The sequence below is a fragment of the Gopherus flavomarginatus genome, chromosome 5 (assembly GCF_025201925.1).
Source record: "Gopherus flavomarginatus isolate rGopFla2 chromosome 5, rGopFla2.mat.asm, whole genome shotgun sequence".
NCBI classification, from domain to species: domain Eukaryota; kingdom Metazoa; phylum Chordata; order Testudines; family Testudinidae; genus Gopherus; species Gopherus flavomarginatus.
The window spans coordinates 19,028,534-19,048,741 of record NC_066621.1 but is presented as its reverse complement, the minus strand read 5'-3'; the positions used below and the strand labels follow the sequence as shown (position 1 = coordinate 19,048,741).

The following is a 20,208-nucleotide window of genomic DNA, read 5'->3' as shown; positions in this document are numbered from 1 at the left end:
CTTGAGCATTGTAGTTGGGTCAACTTAACCCCCAGTGTAGGATTCTTCCGACGACCACTGGAAAGGCAGATGACCTACATCAAAAGAAAATCCCCTTCTGTCGATGTAGGAAGCATCTACACTGCTGTGCAGCAGCGCCATAACTCTGCTGCTGTAGTAGCAATAGTGTAGATGTGGCCTCATAGTTCCTACCCCAGTCTTCTAGATGCTTCCCACTAGCAGAATATTCTGTTCTCCCCAGAGGCCGGGGCAGCTGGATTTATAGGGGCTAGCGGATTTTTCCCATCTCTCATGTCTATGACAATGTGAAATATATTTGACTAGGTTGCAGGGGGAATCTCTTCCCCAGGGTTGAAAAGTGTCTTTGAAGTCACGTGTGTTAAGCAAGTGGATGGCGGGTGAGGAAGGGAGCAGCCGGATGGGTCTGTCTGTCTGTCTGTCTTTTTCTTTGGAGAGCTGGTGATGGAATGTTGAGTGTCTAACAGAACTGTCCTCTCAGGTGATTGTTCTGGGGTGATGGTGGGGAAGGGGCTGGAGCCTGCTTTTCGTTGACATCAATGGTAAAACTGCTAGTGGCACAAACAGGGAGCAGGGTTAGGCTGCAGGGGTGTGATAGTGAAATCTTAAATTATCACATGCACCGTAGAGAGGAAAAAAAAGTCATGCCAAGGAATCGTGGCATGGTGGGAAGGGACCAACTCCCCCTAATGCAAATACCCTTGATTCATGGTGTGGGGGCTGAGAATCTGGACCCAAATGTTGCATTATGGTTCGTACCTGTCTCTAAAATCATCCGGCACATGTGTTTAAATGCAATGGCATAAGATATCTGGGGAAGTGCCTTGAGTTACAAGCAGCCTACAGCAGGGTTGCAGCCATCTGGCCCCAGTCCTGATGGGATTTAAAATGAACCAGAATGAGCAATCTGATCTTCAGAGGAGCCTGAGCTGGCTCCTGTCTGAATCAATGGGCATTTTCTCACTGAATTCAGTGGGAGCAGGAGCAGGGCCTTCTCGCTCCAATGGTGCAAAAGTGCACCGTGCACGTCCTCTCTGAAGAGCCAAACCCAGCAGCGAGCTCGGGCCACTGCAAACAGCGCCTCATTGATCCAGCTCCCGCAGCTGGCAGCACTGTCAGCGATGGGGTTTGGGAGCTGGGGCCTGTAGGAGAAACGGCTGGAGTCAGAAACAGAGTCCCAGCTAGATCATGAAAACCATGCTGAGCATTTTAACCCCTGCCTTGCGCTGATTGTAAAGGACTCTGCAAGGTGCACTGGGACAGAGAGCAAAGGTGGCAAAGTCTCCAGTAGTAATGCACAGCCCCTGGGGGCAGGTATGTTTGGTTTACTAGGCTGAGTTCCTCTGGCGTGACGAATTTTGGGCCAGCTCCTTAGCTGGTGTAAATCAATGGCGCTGTGTGAATGTACACACTTTAAGGATCTCCCCATATATTTGGGGGGAGCACTGTCTCAAATAGCTCACAGGGTTTCTTCCTCTAATGCTGGAGCGGGGCCTGAACTGGAATCCCAGACCAAACTCTCTGGGCTTGGATGCTCAGAACCACCACAGAACTCTGGCCGGTCTCTTGCTGCATTTGAAATATTTTGTATCCTTTGGAGTTTCTTAAGCATCTATAAAGCCTTTGCACTGAGGCATTAAGAATATTGGACTGGCTCTTACACTGGTCCAATTGGCAGTCAGCGTGGCTATGTGGATTTCCATCCACTGAACCCTTGAATCTTGCAGCTTGTGGGAAGGTGATTTGCCCTATTATGTGGGTGCATGCAGTAGCCACTTGCTGAGTGCATAGCCCTGCTGGGCTCCCCAAACCAGGTGCTCTTCCAGAGGGAGTTGCTGTTTCACAAACAGTGGTGATGGGGAACAAAGTGATTTGGCATGCGAGGGACAAATGTGCCCCTTTAGGAGAACCAGCCCTTCGGACAGGTCATGATGCTGTTGCTTCCACCATGGGCATTCAGTCCATCTTCTTCTCCTGACTGGATTGTTCATTTGAAAGTGTGCTTGCTGGGCTTGGTGCAAAGAGACTCACTCCTTACAGCCAGGCCGGGCCTGCACTGGGGAGGCTCCCCTGTACAGTAGGTGAAGGGTGCTTCTGATGCTCCCTTCCCCTGCCCCTGCACCCCCACGATCTGTGGGTTTTGAGATCTGTTGACTGGTGTTGAATTCTCTCCCAGTAGAGGCAGGGACTTTCTGCAGGTAGGGCATTCCCCTGGCAGGAAAGGGATCTGGTTCCTAGGGGGATGGGGCAAAGGAGGAGGCAGGGAACCCAGGAAAGGATCAAAGATCCACGTTTCCAGTGGTTGAAGAAGATTGAAACTGGAGGGGTAGTTTCCTTGTCCCAGCCATGCAGGAGGTGGAACAGGCAGGGAGTACTGCTCCTCCAAGCTGAAGCAGCTCCCTTGTCCTTTTAGCATGGGAGGGGTGCAGTATTCTCTGTTACTGTAATCCTTGCAGAGTGTTCTCTGGAGGGGAAGTGTCCCCTGACCCCGCTCACCAGGACCGGGTGGGGCGTTTTGTTTCTCTTCCACAGATCCGGCGGACTGGAGTCCAGGAAATGTCCAGAAGTGGATCCTATGGACCGAGCACCAGTACCGACTGCCCCAGATCGGGAAATCTTTCCAGGACCTGTCTGGGAAGGATCTGTGTGCCATGTCAGAGGAGCAGTTCCGTCAGCGCTCCTTGGTGTGCGGGGACGTGCTGCATGCCCACCTGGACATCTGGAAATCAGGTACACGCTGGCAGAGTTGGAGGAGGTGGGGTGAGCACAGCAAAGTTTCCTTAACCGTGTTACCCATGGGAACGGTGTGCTTTGTAGCGGGTGGATTCTGCTCCCCTCGCCTGACGCTCGTGCCCTCTCTGACACTGACCATGCTTCCCTTCCAGCTGCCTGGATGAAGGAGAAGGCTGCACCCGGAGAAATGCGGTACTGTGGTGAGTTCCCAGCTTTGCCGAGGACAGGAAGCAAGGAGGAGTAGGAGGGAAGCTGGGGGTGCAGCAGGAGGGTCAATGAACCTGTTTCCCTCTTACAATTCAGTGACTGGGTCCCCAGTTATTTCAGGGGTTGCTTCTCTCTTAATCAGGACCAATATGTTAATCATCATTAATTCTCAGAGTGGTAATTATAATACACTATTTATTAGTCAATAATAGCCTGGTTAATAACAAACCCAAAGGGGAAATGACTATCAGATCTATCCCAGATACTTATATAGCCCTCATTACCGTGATATCGGAGTGCGTCTCTGGTGTGTATTTATTGTTAATGTATTATTACTGTAGAACTCAGGAGTCCCAGCCACAGACTAGCATCTCACTGTGCTAGGTGCTGTACAAATACAGAATAAAAAGATGGTCCCAGCCCAAAGAGCTGACAATCTCAGTCTTTACAACACTTCTGGGAGGCAGGGCAGGGCTATTATTCCAACGTTACAGCTGGAGAACTGAGGCACAGAAAGGCTAAGTGACTTGTCCAGGATCACACAGGGAGACTGTGGCAGAGTAGGGAACTCAGCCTGGGATTCCCAAGTCGCAGGCTATTGCCCTGCCCACTGACCCATCCTTCCTCCATTTTTGGCCACTGATGAGTCGTGATGACCTGGGCAAGCTGAAGAGGAAAGACTCCCTCTGTTCCCAGTCCCCAGAGCCACTCGCTCCTCTGCTGGTAGCGACTAACAGCTGGATTGTGCTTCCTTTCTGCCGCAGCGGGTGACGAGAGCTGGACGGATAGCGAGGTGGACTCCTCCTGCTCAGGCCAGCCCATCCACCTATGGCAGTTCCTCAAAGAGCTTTTGCTGAAGCCTCATCACTATGGACGGTTCATTCGCTGGCTCAATAAGGAGAAAGGTGGGGGCTGTTGATTCCTCCTGGGGAACTCAAAGCCACTTTTTGTATCTATGCTCCTAGGCCCCACAGTGTTAAGTCTCATAGCTCCAACCCAAAGCTCTCTGGGCCAGAATCTACTGTCATCATTCCGTTAGTCCAGAGGGCCAGATTTTCTGCCCTGCTCTTCTCCTTGCACCCAGAAAATCAAGCCCAGTTACTCCCATTTTACACTAGTGAGAGTGAGATCAGAATGAGGCGCTATGCCTGGGTGTTTCAGGCTATGGTTCTCTATATGACTAAGGTACTCATTGCCATGGACACAAATCTGAATCTCCCATTATCTTTCCCCAAACTCCATCCCTCAGTGAGTTTGTGGGACCCAGAGCGCTATTTTCCATTCCCTAAACTTCCTTCCTGGTGAAACTGGGCTCCTGATCCTGGATTCCTGTAGTGCCTAGATCAAACCCGAGTGCGCAAGGCTCTCCATGTTGCAGGTGTGTCTACCCTGTGCATGGCAGCAAGCCTCTGAGCTCAGGTCGACAGGCGCTCCTGGGGCTCATCCTACGCTTCTGGGGCTCACCCTACTGTAGACATGTAGCTATTGCAACCTAGGCTGTGAGTCCCACGCCCCATGCCCTAGGCTTCCGAGCCCAATGCTTTTGATTGGTTGGGGATTGGTCATGCTTTGAGCAGGCAGTTGGACTAGATGACCTCCTGAGGTCCCTTCCAACCCTGATCTTCCATGATTCTATGCTGAACGTCTTCACAGCTGTTCTTAGCATAAACCATGTGATCCTGAGTTTACTGAGCTGGGCTTGGAGGTTCACTGCCACTGCCTGTGTTAGACACGTCCCTAGAGTCCCTGCCCCAAAGACTTTACGAGGCAGATGAAGGGTGAGAGGGGAAATGGCCACATGGAAAGTGGGAGTCGCTTGTCACTGTTCACCCAGCAGAGCCATGTCAGAGCTGGGACTAGAACCAAGTTTCCCCGAGTCCTGCGCTCTGCCCACTGGACTATGCTGCCTCTCAGAGGGTCTGGGATTGGTCCTGCTTTGAGCAAGGGGTTGGACTAGATGACCTCCTGAGGTCCCTTCCAACCCTGATAGTCTATGATTCAAACTCCATCCTATATTATTGCCTCCTTTTTCTCTGCATGTTCCTCTCTCAGGCATATTCAAGATCGAGGACTCTGCCCAGGTGGCTCGTTTATGGGGAATCCGGAAGAACCGCCCCGCCATGAACTATGACAAGCTGAGCCGCTCCATCCGGCAGTATTACAAGAAAGGGATCATCCGGAAACCTGACATCTCCCAGCGCCTGGTCTACCAGTTTGTACACCCTGTCTGAGAAAAGGGCAGGAGCAGGGGAATGGACTGACTTCCCGGTGGGATCCCTGTAACCACAGCACCTCCCACCCCCTTCCAAAAAGAGATCCACCTTTTGAAAATAAAGATGAAGTCTAGGGTTGTGCAAGAGGCTGGAAATTCATCAAACTTGCTGGATGAACTTCAGAGCTTCCAACCTCCCCCAGACTACAAAGCATGTGTGTTGAGGGAAGAACCCCCACCTAGCAATGGACTGCCTGTGAAATAGAGTGTATACATTTAATTCTGGGGCCAATGAGTTTGTGTAGAAAGCCCCCTTCTCCCTCTAAAGCTGCGGTGTGAGGGAACCAAGTGAGGGAGGCACAACAATTGGGGGGGGGTGGGGACCGAGGGGATGCTGCCTGAAAGCAATGTCGAACCAATAGAAGTTACATATGACTGTTGTGGATGAGGTTCAATTTTCCCCGCCAGCTTTTCAAGTCTTTGGCGGTGCAAGAGGCACCACTAGACCAGATGCCACTTAGCAGAGATTTATGGCACATTGGAGGTCATGCAGCAAAGCAACTGGGTGTAGAACCCAGGAGTCCTGCCCATGCGTGGGAACATAGGAATTATCATACTGCATCAGACCACTGGGCCTTGTTTCTGACCCTGGCCAGTCACCCCTGCTTTAGTGAAAGGTGCCGGTACCCCTGCAGTGATGATAACTTGTCCCCAGGGGAAGTTCTTCCTGATCCCCATCAGGTAGAGATGGTCGTGTGCCCTGAAGATTGATAAGCGCCTCACCCACCCACATACCCCACAACATCAGATTTGGCCTCTCTTCATCAATGCTTTCCCCTTCCAGGTGGGGAGCTTGAGTTGTCCTGAAATATCCCAAGGATATTGTCATGGCAATTCTACCGGTCTTGCTTTTTCCTGGCCTGAAGCCGTTCTCTGGGCATGGATAAGAGGTAATTCCCCCCGCCCCCCAGCCAGTCCAGAGCCTTTCTTTAATGGGACAACTCCCCCACCAATACCCTAACTGAAATCTGTTCCTTAAAGGGGCCATCTTCTATCCTTCCCTGAGCTAGAAAAGTAGCTGATCAGCCCAGTCATTAATTGGTGGTGCCTCTTCTTGGTGGGGGCAAGGATAGAATGATAGCCAGAAAGTGCTTGCCACTAAGGCAGTTTCTCCCCACAACACTTGCTATATGCATGTGATCAACTAGGCAATGCCTCCAGCCTTGTGTGGCAGTGCAGGGATGCCCCAGTGTGGAAGGGCTCTGCGAGCCGGCAGAGAGCAGCAATGCTCTGGTGTAGACGACTGCCAGAAGGTCTGAGGGTTATCGGCTGGAGATGCTGCAGCTGAAGCGTTTGCCTCCCTCGTTGCCTCATTTAGAGGTGGGTAGGCAGTAGGAAGCAGTGGAATTGTCCAGTAGCGTGTGATGCTGGGTTAGCAGCTGCATAACTGGCTGGTTTGTCCAAGAACCTCTCAAGCGTCCTGCTTCTCTTCCTTATGGAGAAGCAATTCTGAAGAACATGCCTTGCTGTATCTGGAAAATCGCTTCAACAAGTTCATCGTGTCCAACTGGCCCTCTGAGACATGCAGTGGGCAACTTCCCTTTTTCTGGGTGCCATTTTAATGCATCAGGACTAGATTCTGAACTTAGGCCAGTATAAACTCGGAGTAACTCTCTGAGCTTCAACCGGGTTACTATGGATTCACACCAGTGTAAATGAGATCAGAATCTGGCCCAAATGTTGTTTTGGAGTCAAGTTCTGCTACCTCCTACCCCAGTTCATCTCCCGTTGCCTTTGGCAAGAGCAGCACCAGCTGTAAACCAAAGACAAGCATGGCTGATCGTGGGGTGGGCTCTAACTTGGGGATTGCCTAACTGGGCCAAACCCTGGCCACCTGACTCGGATCTGAAGCGATTGAACTAGCTAGTTTCTGGTGCACACTTGAATGGGTGCGGTGACCATTTTCAGGCATTGTGTGCGAAAGGACAAAGTCACCCATGCGCAGGATGTGAGAGAGGCTCATTTGAAAGGAAAGACAATAGGATCATACACAGCAGCCTTCTGCCAGGGCTCACGCTGACCCAAAGCTGGGACACCCTGGCACTTGGATGCATGAGAAGGCCATCTGGCTGAACAGCAGGGTAATACCGAAAAGCTCTTCTGGGAAGCATGGAGTCAGCAGGCTGTGTAGTATGTTGCTTTGCCTGCTGGACAGGTTGCTGTATCATCTTTCTGCTCATTGGCCAATCTCCTAAACAAGAGTAGATTGCAAACAGAGTGGGACCAGTATATCTTGCATCCCTTCTGTGCTGCCCCACTGGGGACAAAATGAAGGCCACTGGGCAGGTTTCCCTTCCTCACCACAACTTGTGGTGTTTATGCCCCAGTTGCGCTAGTTACTTTCCTAGCAACACCATCATCCTGTTTGTGAGAAAGCTGCTGCCTATCCTGGGCAAGCCAAGACTGGAGAAAGATCCAACCTGCTGTTGGAGCACAGAGTGATTAAAGGTGGGTAGAGTGCAGCACAACAACTAGGTTGGCTTTTGGTGACCAGAGGTTGAGCTTGTTTTCTAGTAAGTCTGTCTCCTTAATTCAACTGGTGATTAAGGGAATTCACTGGTGTTGAAAGGGGCTGGGGAAGAAAGCCTGAAGACTGACATTATAGCCTGGGTACTAACAAGAAAATTAGTAACTTTCTTACCCCCATACTTCCAGCTTCAGTCCTGATCTGGCAGTCCCACTACTAGCGTTGACTAAGGAAGTCATTCTCCATCTGATATGGGCTCAAGCTGCAGACTTTGGATCCAGATTTCAAAGTCCCCAAGGTGTTTGAATCTGGGCTTTTTGATTCAGTGCATTATAAAGAATGGAGCCATTTGCAAAACTCAGATCCAGATTTGGATTCCGACCTCCACCTGCAAAATAGCCAGCACTTCGGCTCTCCTGTATGTGCTCTCTCTGCCCCAGTCAGTCTTTCTGCTCAGACTGCCAACTATGAACCAGTTGTGATGGCTGTTCATGTGCTGTATGGACATCTGTCTACTAGGAACTAGACAGAGACTCACTAAACTCATTTCCTACCAGTGCACAGGACTTTCTTGACTGCCTTAGTCTTGTACCTGTTTTTAAAGGCATTATTATTTGTTTTTTTTACACCTCTGCAGTTTACTCCCACTGGGAAACAAATCAACAGAAACTGACAAGATTATAGTACAATAGAACTTGGGCAGAGGGTAGAGGGTTGTTTAAACTGTACATTTCATAACAGGCCAAGTTACCTGGTAATGTTGATCTTTTATATTATAGTTTTTTATTTGTTTTCTTTTGGTTTTGGCTGATGAGATGTTGTGGTTTAGGTTCAAATGAAGAGTTTAGAAGGGAGACAAGGATATCTGTAAAAGCCTTTGGAAGAGTTTAAAGAAAAATGTACATACATGTTTTATTTTGGTTTTTGTTTTTTAACTTAAAAGAGCTGCCTGCGTTGGCTGCTGCCTTTGTATTTCCTTCTGATAATTTTGTATTGTTTACATGTCAGAATAGGAGCTCAAGTGCTTCTTAGATTCCCAGCATATGTTGTATCTCATTGCCTTGAAGTTCTGATGCCTTGCGGGGGGCGGGGAGACAGCTTTGTATCTTCTGAAAAACCATGAAAGTTGTGCCATGTGATTATTTGTGTGTATAATGAAAAGGGGAAAAATTGATGTGAACCACGTGGCTAATAGACCCCTCTCCTAGCCGAGGATCGGTCCAGTAACCTCCTATCTATTACAATGAACAATGGTCTAGTCTGTTTTGGGGTTGTTTTTTTTTCAGTTTGCAGTGGAAAGGGTGTATGCGAATATGTGCAAAGTAAATGTTTCCTTGCCTCTGTATATGAGAACGTGTGTGTGTCCCTGTGTGTGTGCAGGGAACATGCACGTGTTTGTGTTCACGTGTGCACGGTCCAAGAGCGTGTGTGTGTGAACGCTGCGGGGCAGTGGTAATAAACTCTACATGGAGGGAGCAGCTGCTGCTGTCCACCTCGGTTTTTGCTATAGCAACACGTCAAAGGCAAACAAAGCTGCCTTTCTGCCACCTCCGTCACCCCAGCCCTGCAGCCTTTGGTGATGTCTCAAGTTGGGAACCCATAATCATGTGCCAATGTGGTCCCTAGATCCTCCTATGCTTTCCCCCACCCCTTTCCCTTATTGCTAGGGCACAGTGGCACGTTCTTGCATGAGGCTGTGTGTGAAAGTGTGCACTCACGCCTAGGTGCTGCTTTTGCATAACCAGACCTCCTGTCCCCCTGGACTACTGCATCTTTAAGGGAGCAGGTAAGGACACTGCCTTAAGAGGTGACCCAGTGGTGCTTAACACCCCCAATAACTAGGCAAAACACACTGTGCATGAATAAAATAATCCTTTTTTCTTTATTACTGTATTTTTTAAGTATTACCTATTTTTTTTCCTTTATGGAAGAGGCAGCCTTGCGTGCCAGATACACATGCTCCTTCTCCTAGTGTAGCTTGGCTCGCAGTAACACTGTTAATTACAGCCTCAGGATTGCCCCCCAAGCCTCCAGGTCTCTAATGGGAAATGTTAAGCAACGGCCATGCCCCCATTTCTGTCCTCTCCCTCGAGAGAATAGACAGACAGTTAATGGCATTATCTCAACCACTGGAAACTTTGTTCCCTTCTATCTGAGCCCTTGAAGTTCCCTCTGGCCATGAACGGGCAGCCTCCCATTTTAAAGCCTCATAAGTCAGATTTGCCTTCTCTTAACCCCGCTATTTTCTGGCGCAGTTCAGTCCTGTGGGGAAAGGGGGAGGGTGGAGTGCTTGTGACGTTCTTTTGCCAGGGTAGAGGCTTTGCTCTTTGTGCTCTGCCTGTCCCATGACCCTCCATCTAAATACAGAATTATTCTCCTGGGAGCTGTTTGCTCGCCCACTACGAAACTCTTTCTGAGCCTCAGTGATGGATTTGGTGACCAGCGGTGAGGTTCAATGGATTTAGGAGCTAACACATTCAGTGGAGCAGTCAAGGGGAGGAAGCAGAGGAACTGCTCCATGTGACAGATTAAATATTCTTAAACTGTGCCTGAGAGCCTGTCCTAAAAGTGTCTCAGCTCAGTCCTATTGAGTTACAACCCACTCCAGGAAGCTATTGGATAATGTAGGGACCACTCCTGCAGAGGAGCCTCCAAACTCCGTCTGAACCCGGTCTGAATTCAGAGAGCTCAGGACCTCACAGGACTGCACTCTTATGTTGTGATTCACCCTAGCATTTGGTTTGGGTCTTGCTTGCTCCTTAGGGAGGTTTGGCATCAGGGGAAGCTCTCCTGCAAAGGACCTTTACTGAGAGAAGCGTCCACCTCTGGTTATTGCTGGCTGTGCTGGCCGAGGCTGGCTGGCTTGGGAGACAGGTCACGCGTCTTTTTCTAAAGAGAATGGGCCAAATTCCTCATGGATGTGGCTCTGCTGACTTCACTGGAGCAACATAAAAGATTTTCCTTTTCCACCGTACACTCACTTCCATGTTTCCCATCCCCATTGCCCTGAGGCAGAGTGGAATTTCAGTGCCTTCCATGCAGGACATGGCCAACTCCCATCACTTTACCCACAGTGAAAACTTTCACCCACTTGACATAAGGGCTATTTCTTCTGTCCCAGCTGGATTAAGGCCCTGCAGTCACTGCATTATTGCTGTTCTGAGCTTGGCAAAAAACAAAGTAAAGCTTAAGTGTCCCTCTCCTGCCATTCCAAATTCAGAGCTCCTCTAACCTGGAGCTGCAGTATGGAAAAGGGCCTGCCAAATGTTCCTGGAACCGAACATCAGGAGGTGAGATGGGCCAAGGGGGTGGTTATGAGGATTGGGTTTCCCCGCCCTTTCAGGCTTGGAGCTGAATTGGAACTAGGCTTGGGCTTTGGGTTGGACAATGCTAAAATCCAGTGCTGCATGACCGCAGCCTAAGTGGGAGGCAAACACGCACCCCCAACTGGATCAGGGGAGACTCAAAATCTTGCAAGGATCTTGGCTTCATCCTGACAGCAAAACTTTAGACCGCTCCCCCGATCTGGCTTTGGATTTGACTTGGAAACAAAGCCCTCATGGCAGCATCAGGGATTTTGAGCCAATCCCTCCTCCCCATCAACAAAGGCTTCATGGCGGAGGTCCTGGCTCATCTCCTATGAGGAGTGATAACAGAGCTGGTCTTTGCTGCAAAGGGCCTTTTCCACCTGTTTCCCATCTCAGCTCTGGCCTGCTCCTGCAACAGGCTCAGCTTCTCAGCACCTTGGAGGGACATGTTTTCAGAACATTCAAGTCCTGGTGGTCAGAGGGACTGAACCTCCTCAACTCTAGATGATGAAGTCTGCAAGCGCCCAAGGCTTCTGAAAACCAGGCCCCCGGGTTCTCGAGCTTCTCTGGATGAACACAACAGGGCTTGTTACGCCTCGTTCAGGCGCAGCGATAATTCGGCGTGCAATGGGTGGAGGTGAAAGGCATGGGGGAGAGGGAGGCATCATAATTCCTGTGCAGGAAGTACACTAAGTGCCCCCCCAACCCCGGCACGCTAGCACTTGAAAAATATCCCTGTTCTTACTCCCTATACCCATTGCCTGCTACAAACCAAACCCCAAAGTAATGCTCATCTGGTAAAGGTGACAGTTACATCTACACCGGGTGATATTCGAGCACAAGACTCAAAGGAGGGTTAAAATCCATATAACAATTACATAGCGCAGTTACTCGTTTTGTTGTTTTTGTCGTATCCACAGTAATACAATCACTATATATAGAGATAGATCTTTTTAAAATTACACAATCAATGTACAAAAAACAGGTGCAGTGCTGAAACAAAAGCATTTCCTTGACTTGGTGGTGGTGGTGGTGTTAACTAATGGAAGAAACAGAGCTGAAGGTTGGAGAGGTCTTGTCTATGTTATCCAGGATGCAGCACATTTATTTGGGCGGGAAGAACACTTGGTCGCTAGAGTCAATAATTCATGAACTAAATAGACTGAGGAGGTGGAGGGAGGCGGCTGATGAATTTGAAGATGATGGGGGATAAATAAGCAATGATCTGTGGCTTCCTGTGGAAAAATCAGAGGGACCTTTTCTCCTGAACTGCTCAAGGAATGGCAGATAACCTGTTACCCATATGCACCCATGGGCCATATGAAATTTGAATCTGCTATATAAAATGTTCTTTGTTGTTTTTCTGCATCTCCAAGACACAAGCTGCCCCGGTGGAGGCTGCTTAAGGAGCATGGTAGCCAGATGCTGAGAGGAGGTGGAGCCTGCTGGAAAAGGGGCGGGCAGGGTGAGCCATTACTCAGCTGTGACTCATGAAGGGCTGCTCTTGCCATGTAGGGGCAATGGAGTATTTAGCCCCATTCACTTACACTCAGGGCAAGAAGAGGCTTCTCAAGACCTGTTCCATGGGAGTTGTCATATGTATCTGTACCAGCCAATATCTTTTTGTCCTGAGTAGAAGGGAGGCCAAGGAGATGATGTCTTGCTAAATTCTGGCTAGGAATCTCCTGAATGGCTTGTCTCTGCATTTGGCATTGATGGAACCAGCCTGGGGCTCACCCAGGGATTAGGAAAGGAAAATATGGTTGGATGACAAGTGACCCAACTTCACTGCCAGCAGGAGGAAACAGCTTGGATAACAAGGTTTGCTTTTGCCAGCTTCTCTCCTGGGAAGGTTTTGAGTTGGGTTATGCTGTGAGCCTACTGAGCAACACCCTCCCATCGCGATCAGGAAAGCTGCTCCTACCAGCGTGGGCTTGCTGGTAGGCCCCACTTACAAAGCATCCCAGGGCTATGAAATAACAAATACAGATGGAACTCAGACCTGCATTGTTTGGACGTAGGGTTATAGGCTCAGGCGTGTCTCTAGTGCAACAGAGAGTGGTGACAACATGAGTAGCTGTGTGGTGGTTTAGTCTTCTGGTGACCTCTCCCACGGGCAATGGGTTGTCGGTGTTTTCTCAGTCTTCTGGCCAAAGCCACTGGGGAATGGCCGTCCCTGTTTCCCAGGGGATGCTTGACCCTTTGAACAGCTCCTGCCTGCTTGTGCCTGGCAAAACCTTCCAAGGAAGACGTTCTAACAGAGGCTCTGTTTGCCATGGGATACCAGCCAGTATTCACATCCCCTACCTGATTGAAGCAGAAGTAAAAGCAAGTGTCCCTTTCTCCCACGGTCCTCACTTTGCTATCCTGGCTTGTAGGGGGTTAAAAGGCTGAAATGCTGCAGTTCCATGTAGCATTTGACAAAAGGATTGTTTTTTCATAGCCCTGGGATGCCACCTTTGTGCCCTCGTGGGGACTTTCCACCTGCCACTAATGGGAGAAGCCACAGATATTTCCCAGGCATGATTAGCACTAGAAGGGCTGGGCTTGGCAAGCGATGTAATGGCCCCTTTCCTCCATGGATCAGAGTAAACACCAATCCCCATCCTCTTTTATTCTCCACGAGGAGACCCTGGTGTTTCACGCCAGACAGATTTTGCTTTGACGTTCTCTTCCATTTGGCATTTACTCTTTGGTTCCCACACCACTGCCTTTAGGCCTGATGCTGATCTAAATCCAGAGTAAAACCTCTGGGACTCGGGCACAGTTACTCCAGATTTACACCAGTGAAACTGAGATTGGAATTGGGCCCTACATGCTTTATTTCCTTCTCTCGGGGCCGAGGGCCTGGTTCTGCCATGTTTCCAGTTGATGCAGAATGCCCTGCTGCTATTATCATGGCTTAGGAAAGTCTCAGGGTCCAATCCACCTCCGCTTAAGCTCACTGAGGTCAATGGAGTTGCACAGGGGTGAACTGCATGCTGGCTACAATGGAGCACCCACAGCTAGACTGCTGGCAAGCAGAAATGCAGGCTTGGCTTGGAAGTTAGGGGACAGGTCATGTGTGATCAGCAGGGCCTATGGGGTGAAAATGCCCTTCATGAGGAAGGTGCAGAGCAGCTGCTGGGGAATCCTATTCACAGTCCCTCCAGGGAGCTCATGACAGGACTTGGGGCCATGAATGGGGCTGGAGGACACCCATTCTCATTGGGGAGGGGACACAGCAGCTTGCTTTATAGCTGTCTTTTCTCTGTGTTGCAGCATCAGCACCTATCCCCACCCTTACACCAGTTGGGCTCCAGGCTCGGAATCCATTCCATATGCACCAATCCTGTCCCACATTCTCTCCACTTGGAAGCTGTGTCCAGAGCCTACACCAGGTGCACCAAGCTATGCAGATGAGTTGTTCTTAGCCTAACCTAAAGGAGGGACCCTCTCCTGTCTGACACTAGTGCCGGCTTCATTTACTAACTGCTTCTCACCTGTGACTCTTCCACATGCGTCCTAGGCAGGGTGGTGGTCTGGAGCATCTCCCATGCTATGCACCCAGTCAGAAAGCCAGGTGACTCCTCTCCATGCCCCCTGCACCCTCCATCAGGTGGCTGGGGGAGAAAGCCTGCACGTGTAAAGGGAATCTCCTGCACCCATCCACATCCGGTTGGAATAAACATAAATCTCCACCACATTCCAGTGCAAAGAACAGGACAGTGAAGTCTGGTCCCACCTTAGTTCAGTGGCAGAAAACTAGTCCCTCTGATGATCCCTGATAAGATTCCTTTCCCAGGAAGGAGGTCTTGACCCAGGCCTAAGATTAATCCCAGCCTGGCACCTTGAATCACCCCAGCACCTGTCACTGTTACAAAGAGGTCTCCAACAAATCTCCAAAGAAGAGGTGATGCATTTCAAGGCCCAGTTCGCTCCCTCCCAGAGTGTAGGCCTCCATTAGCTTTCACAGGCCTACACTGCTCTCCACACCACAGCGGTGTACCAAGCATTCCCCTGAAAAGGGAGCAGGTGTCCACATTGTGGTTCAGGGTCCACAGGTGCGTTTGCTCCAGCATGCCCAGGTGCTGCCAGAGGCACTCCTGTCTCGGACTGGAGAACTTGTACAGCCTTGCTAGGAACCTGGACTGAGGAAGCGATGTAATGTCACCGAAGAGCATTGGAAGGAAGCTTTTGCTGAGTCCAGGATGACAATACGATACCAGCGACCACACCATGGTGATGTCTGATTGGCGGAGGAAGAGGGGAAGACCATACTCTAAAAAGGGAAGGTCCCCAAAGCTTTCACTGGGATGAGGAGTCTTCCTTTAATTTACAGACAACCATTCCCGTCTGCAAGACATCAGTGAGCCCTAATCCTTGCCCAACTTGAAAACTCAGTGTGTTCAGCTGGATGGGAGATGTACGGTGCACAGATGTGGTTTGAGATGAATGGGAGAGGGCATGGATAGGTAGGGAGATTCTCCCCAGCCCCTCCTGCAAAGATGGAGAAACTGGAAAGACAATGATTAGAGAGGGTGAGTATAAAAATGTATACATAAATAAAAGGGGATAAATTCCATTTCCTCCCATTTTAATTTGGTTATGTTCAAATAGGGCAAATTTGACCGGTCCCAGCAGTTGACACACTGTGTGTTTTGGAACAGTTCCAGCCAACGGGAAGGTGGGCTTATGATTACAATAACCTTAAAAACCAACCAATCAGAAGCCCTGGAAATGCCCTCATTGGTTGGGCTTTAATATCTTGAGGTATTGGCTTTCTGCTTTGAAAAAAAAAATCACAGCCAGCGTCGACCTTTCACTTCACAATATCTTAGAAGAAGAAGAGGAAGAAAAGCCAGTATGCAAAATACTCTTCTGAGACAGCTCTTAAAAAAATAAAAGCTTGGTTGGAAAATATGTTTGAATCTCTAATGGTGCAGCGTGAGTGACCAGACGGCAAGATGGCTGGTTGGTTGGTGTAGAGAAATGAAGACGACGGAGGGTTTGTTTATTTTCTGACAGCAATGATGAGAACACCACGAGGTTAAATAGACTCCACATAGTTGGCTGGGTAAAGGCCGAGTTGCCCATTGTCTAGACGCCCTTTGCACCATCCTTGTTCATCTTCTTCACCTAATTTGGTTAATTCGTCGCCTGAGGCAAAAAGCAGAAATAAAGAATTCATTGCCAGTCGCCTGTGGCCCTCTTACCCTGAATGTACATGCCATGGATGGGTAGAGCGGCCTGAACCTTGAATTTCCAGTCTGGCATTCTGCCACTCGAGCTGAAGGAGTAACTCCATTGGCTGACAGCAGTGGAAGGTACTTATCCAGCTACTGGAAGGGGACATGTAATAGAGATTGAAAAAGTGGATTCTATGGATGTGTGTGTTGTGTCCCAGCTTCCGTTCTGTACCACCTGAGTTAACTCAAAACTCCCAAAGTGACTCCCACTGGATCAGGGGCGGATCTAGGCATTTTGCTGCCCCAAGCACGGCAGGCAGGCTGCCTTTGGCGGCTTGCCTGCAGAAGGTCCCCGGTCCCGCGAATTCGGCGTCAGCCTGCGGGAGGTCCGCCAAAGCCAGACCCTCCGCAGGCATGCCCCTGAAGGCAACCTGCCTGCCGTGCTTGCGGCGACCAGCAGAGTGCCTGCTTGGCTTGCTGCCCCAGGCACGCGATTGGCGTGCTGGTGCCTGGAGCCACCCCTGCACTGGATGGACATATTCCAGGCTCAGGCCATGGGTGAGGGGTTTCTGCAAAGTTGGAGCAAAATTGGCCATGCCTTGTTTGTGTTGTATAAGTGTATGAGGAGCCAGAAACCTTCCCTCCTCCCCGTATGTTCAGGGTAAACACTAGGGGGGCTTGGATAAGTCAGACATGGTGCCACTGAGTTAACTCAAACTTTCACAAAACAACAAAAAACCTCTCATGTAGACCCCTGGCTGGGTAGATGCCTCTTAAAAGGGTCAGCTCTCTTCTTCCTTCCCCCGCCCCCTCCACAGTTCCCCTGCAGCAACCTCTGCTGTGCCAGGGGGTTAGTGCCAGCTGCCGGATGTGCCCTGTGCCATACCCGCTTTGAAGCTCAGCTCATCCTGCTCCTGCCCATCGTAGTCATACAGAGCCCGCACGCGCATTCCCTTCCCCGCCGGCTCCTCCTCAAAGGGGTTGGCGCCGCCGTTGGCCTCGCTGGCACTGAAGGAGTTGCCGCCCTCATCGTCTGACCACTCAGTGGTGTAGGGCTGGCTGCGGTCGTAGCTGCTCACGCTGGGAATGCAAAGCGGGTAGAAAGTGCCATGAAGAGAGAGAGGGCGGGAGGGAGGCACAGACCCGGGGGGCAGGAGAGTGTGGGTCCCGGCAGAAGAGGGAATGTAAGAAGGGCAGCTGCCAGGGCCTTCTCCAGACACAGAAAGAGCTGGGGCCTCACCGGCTAGATTCACCTGACAAGGGGTGGAGTCACACTGGCACTCAGATTGCTGCCCCAGAGCCGGAAGTTACAGGACTGGCAGCAAAGACTCTTTGCTGTATCACAGCGTATCCCTCAGAAACCTCCTGCCCCAAGACACGACCGCGTCCCCTCTGCTGTATCACAGCGTATCCCCCAGGAACCGCCCGCAGTGAAACAAAATTGCAAGAGAGGGTTTCTGAACAAAGAATAACAGATGTACATTCCTGCTCCCTGTCTCCCACCTCCACTGTGTCTCTGCAGCCCTCCCCATCCCTCCCAGTGGACTGGAAATTGGAGGGACCCCTCTCGCAGCTTGGGCGCTGTCACCTGCCGCGGTCCCCGGCCACTGCTGCTGACTCGCCCACTGCAGTGGCGTTGGTCAGGGTCACCCCTTCGTTCTTCTTAATCTTCTCTCGCCTTGTTATCGTGTGTGAGAGGTCCGGGTTCCACTCCTGGAGACACAAAGCAACACATGCCTCTGTGCGCCTGCTGGGCTCTCTTCACCTGCCTGCCCGCCATGTTCCCCATCCTGCCCCCTCCTCATTTACGGCAGCCACCTCCGGAGCGAGGCAGGTGGGAGCCTCACCTCAAACTGGGGCCAGTTCATAGGCATCCCCGGGCCGCTGGTGCTGCGGAACCACCTGAGGTCCTCCTGCGCATCTGCCACACGGATGGTTTGCTCCAGCTCGCGGTAGACATTGGTGTAGCTGAGGGAGGTCACAAACAAAGCAGAAATGAAGAACCCCCGCCCGGATGCCCCCCTGTGCTCATGGACAACTGAAGCTCCTTCGAGATGAGCTGGGGAAGCGCTGCGAACACTTACTGGCAGAGAAGGCAGCGGTTGTGGGCGGTTGTGGGAGGACGGATTGGAACTACGGAGCAAGCGGGACTCCCAAGAGAACTCAGAACTGGCATTCCTCTTGCTGGCCACAGGAGGGAGCCAGGCCGCTGCACAAATCCACCTGGCGTGGCCATTGATCATGGGATATCCCTAGATGAGGATGGAGCCACTGCTTCCAGCCCTGTGCCCTCCATCTGCCCTCAGAGTGACTGGGTCTGATGGGCCTTTGGGAGCCTCTGCTGGGGACCTGAGCTCATCATCCAGCATCCTCTGGGGCCTGGTTCATGGCAGCCCGGCCAGTCAAGTCCCTGGAGACCCCTGTAGTTCCTATACGCTGCTGCTCTCGCTCTCCCGTCCCTCCCCACCACCCCCGTGGGCGTGGTTACCTGCTGCTCTCAGCCAGGTTCAGGTGCCGCTTGATGTCCAACAGCACCTCCTTCAGGAAGATGAGCCTCTTCTCTTCGAACTGCTGGCACTGCTCAAACACCTGCTCCATGCTCTCCATGTACTGCGGGGTGCACTTGTTCAGCTCCTCCAGCACCTTCTCGTACTTCTCTTGGGTCTGTGGGCACAACCCGGTGCCAAGGTTAAAGCCCAGGCCCCCAGAGCTCCTTGACTGGGCCCTGACAGAGCTCTCCCCATCCCACTCCAGCTTGTGATGAACCTATCTTCATTTTTGTGAGGGCAGGGAACGTGGACCTTCATCTGGGACAAATCAGCAAGCCCTGAAGTTAATGGAGCCCTGGAGAGACACTAATTTACACCGGGTGGGGGTTTGACGCCATTGGAGTGATGCTGCTTTATGCCAGCGGGGGAGCAGACCTTCTCTCCCCTAACTGTTGCTTCTGCTGCACCTGCAATCCCACCAGCTGTAGTTGTTTGGGGTTGGCTCAGGGGCTGAGATCCTTTGTGGAAGGGGAGATGGGAGAAGCAGCTATATCACCAGAGCCTCTGTTTCAAGGACAAAAAAGGCCAGTAGACTCTGGTAACCTAGTAAGGCCCCTTCCTGAAGGAGACAGAGTGGGGTTCCAGGCGGGTTCTCCCATCTCACCTGGTTCTAAGGACGAGTGCATTGTGTCCTGGCTTCTCTGGAGACTGGAGCTATGTATCCACAGAGCCCTGGCATCATGGCAAGCTTCCCGCAGGCTGCTTCGCCAGCATGATTCACCACGGACCCGTAGAGAGCTGGGTGTATGTCTGGCCACCCTTCCCCTTCCCTCAAGGGTAGCAGCTCGCACCTTTTGCACATCTTGCTTGCACTTTTCCACCTTGTCCTGGAGCTTCTTCTGCTGGTCTGCAGTGATGGACTGCTCTGCCTTGCTGTTGGCTTCCCGGGTCATTGCCAGCTTCTCCTCTTTGCACGCCAGGTGATATGCTTTCTTGGCCGTCTCCACCTGTTGCAGGGAGGTGGGGTGAGGGAGGGAAGGAACCCAGGACAGATGTTTGCAGATGTTCTACCCGTAACCCTTATCCCTTCCCCTAAACATCTCTGTGCTGCAGTTGGACTTCCACCCTGCCTTTGTGCTGTCTCCCCGTCCCTGTGAATGGAGACTTGGGCATGGTTTTATCTCATTCCACCTTCGCCCAAGGGCAATGGTGTGCTTGGAACCGAGTTCCTCTGGGGTTGGCGGCAGAAGAACGGGCAAGTACTCGTTATTATGGTGTGTATTGTAGTAGCACCTAGGAGCCCCAGCCCTGAGCCAGGACCCCCTTGTGCTAGGCGCTGTACAGACACTGAACAAAAAGATGGTCCCCTGATCCTGTTCCTGCCTCCTACATTCAGCCCTTGGGGACTTGGCTGACTTCTCTCAGGCACAGTGCAAGAGGTGTTGAATGGGGAACTCCATGGGCAAAACAGGCACCTGTCTGCCGCCCCTTGAGGAATGACTGGTTCTTCCAGTGACACAGCAGGTACCAGCCCTGGTGCCTCACC

The 20,208-nt window shown here is 51.2% G+C and overlaps 2 protein-coding genes across 6 annotated transcripts in view; one reads left to right on the top strand and one right to left on the bottom strand.

Moving 5' to 3' along the window:
• The window catches only part of SPDEF (SAM pointed domain containing ETS transcription factor), a 28,402-nt gene extending 19,177 nt beyond the window's left edge, over positions 1 to 9,225 (top strand). For all 3 annotated transcript variants that reach the window (XM_050953087.1, XM_050953085.1, XM_050953086.1), the window contains exons 3-6: positions 2,551 to 2,748; positions 2,904 to 2,951; positions 3,723 to 3,863; positions 5,011 to 9,225. In XM_050953087.1, the coding sequence (XP_050809044.1) occupies positions 2,551 to 2,748; positions 2,904 to 2,951; positions 3,723 to 3,863; positions 5,011 to 5,189 (566 nt within the window). In that variant the 3' untranslated portion in view covers positions 5,190 to 9,225. The remainder of the gene's footprint in view (positions 1 to 2,550; positions 2,749 to 2,903; positions 2,952 to 3,722; positions 3,864 to 5,010) is intronic.
• A 6,291-nt stretch (positions 9,226 to 15,516) lies between these two features.
• PACSIN1 (protein kinase C and casein kinase substrate in neurons 1) overlaps positions 15,517 to 20,208 on the bottom strand; it is a 50,805-nt gene continuing 46,113 nt past the window's right edge. For all 3 annotated transcript variants that reach the window (XM_050953046.1, XM_050953044.1, XM_050953045.1), the window contains 6 exons: positions 19,514 to 19,669; positions 18,662 to 18,837; positions 18,021 to 18,141; positions 17,762 to 17,886; positions 17,060 to 17,253; positions 15,517 to 16,144 (listed from right to left, as the gene is read on the bottom strand). In XM_050953046.1, coding sequence (XP_050809003.1) covers positions 16,035 to 16,144; positions 17,060 to 17,253; positions 17,762 to 17,886; positions 18,021 to 18,141; positions 18,662 to 18,837; positions 19,514 to 19,669 — 882 coding nt within the window. In that variant the 3' untranslated portion in view covers positions 15,517 to 16,034. The remainder of the gene's footprint in view (positions 16,145 to 17,059; positions 17,254 to 17,761; positions 17,887 to 18,020; positions 18,142 to 18,661; positions 18,838 to 19,513; positions 19,670 to 20,208) is intronic.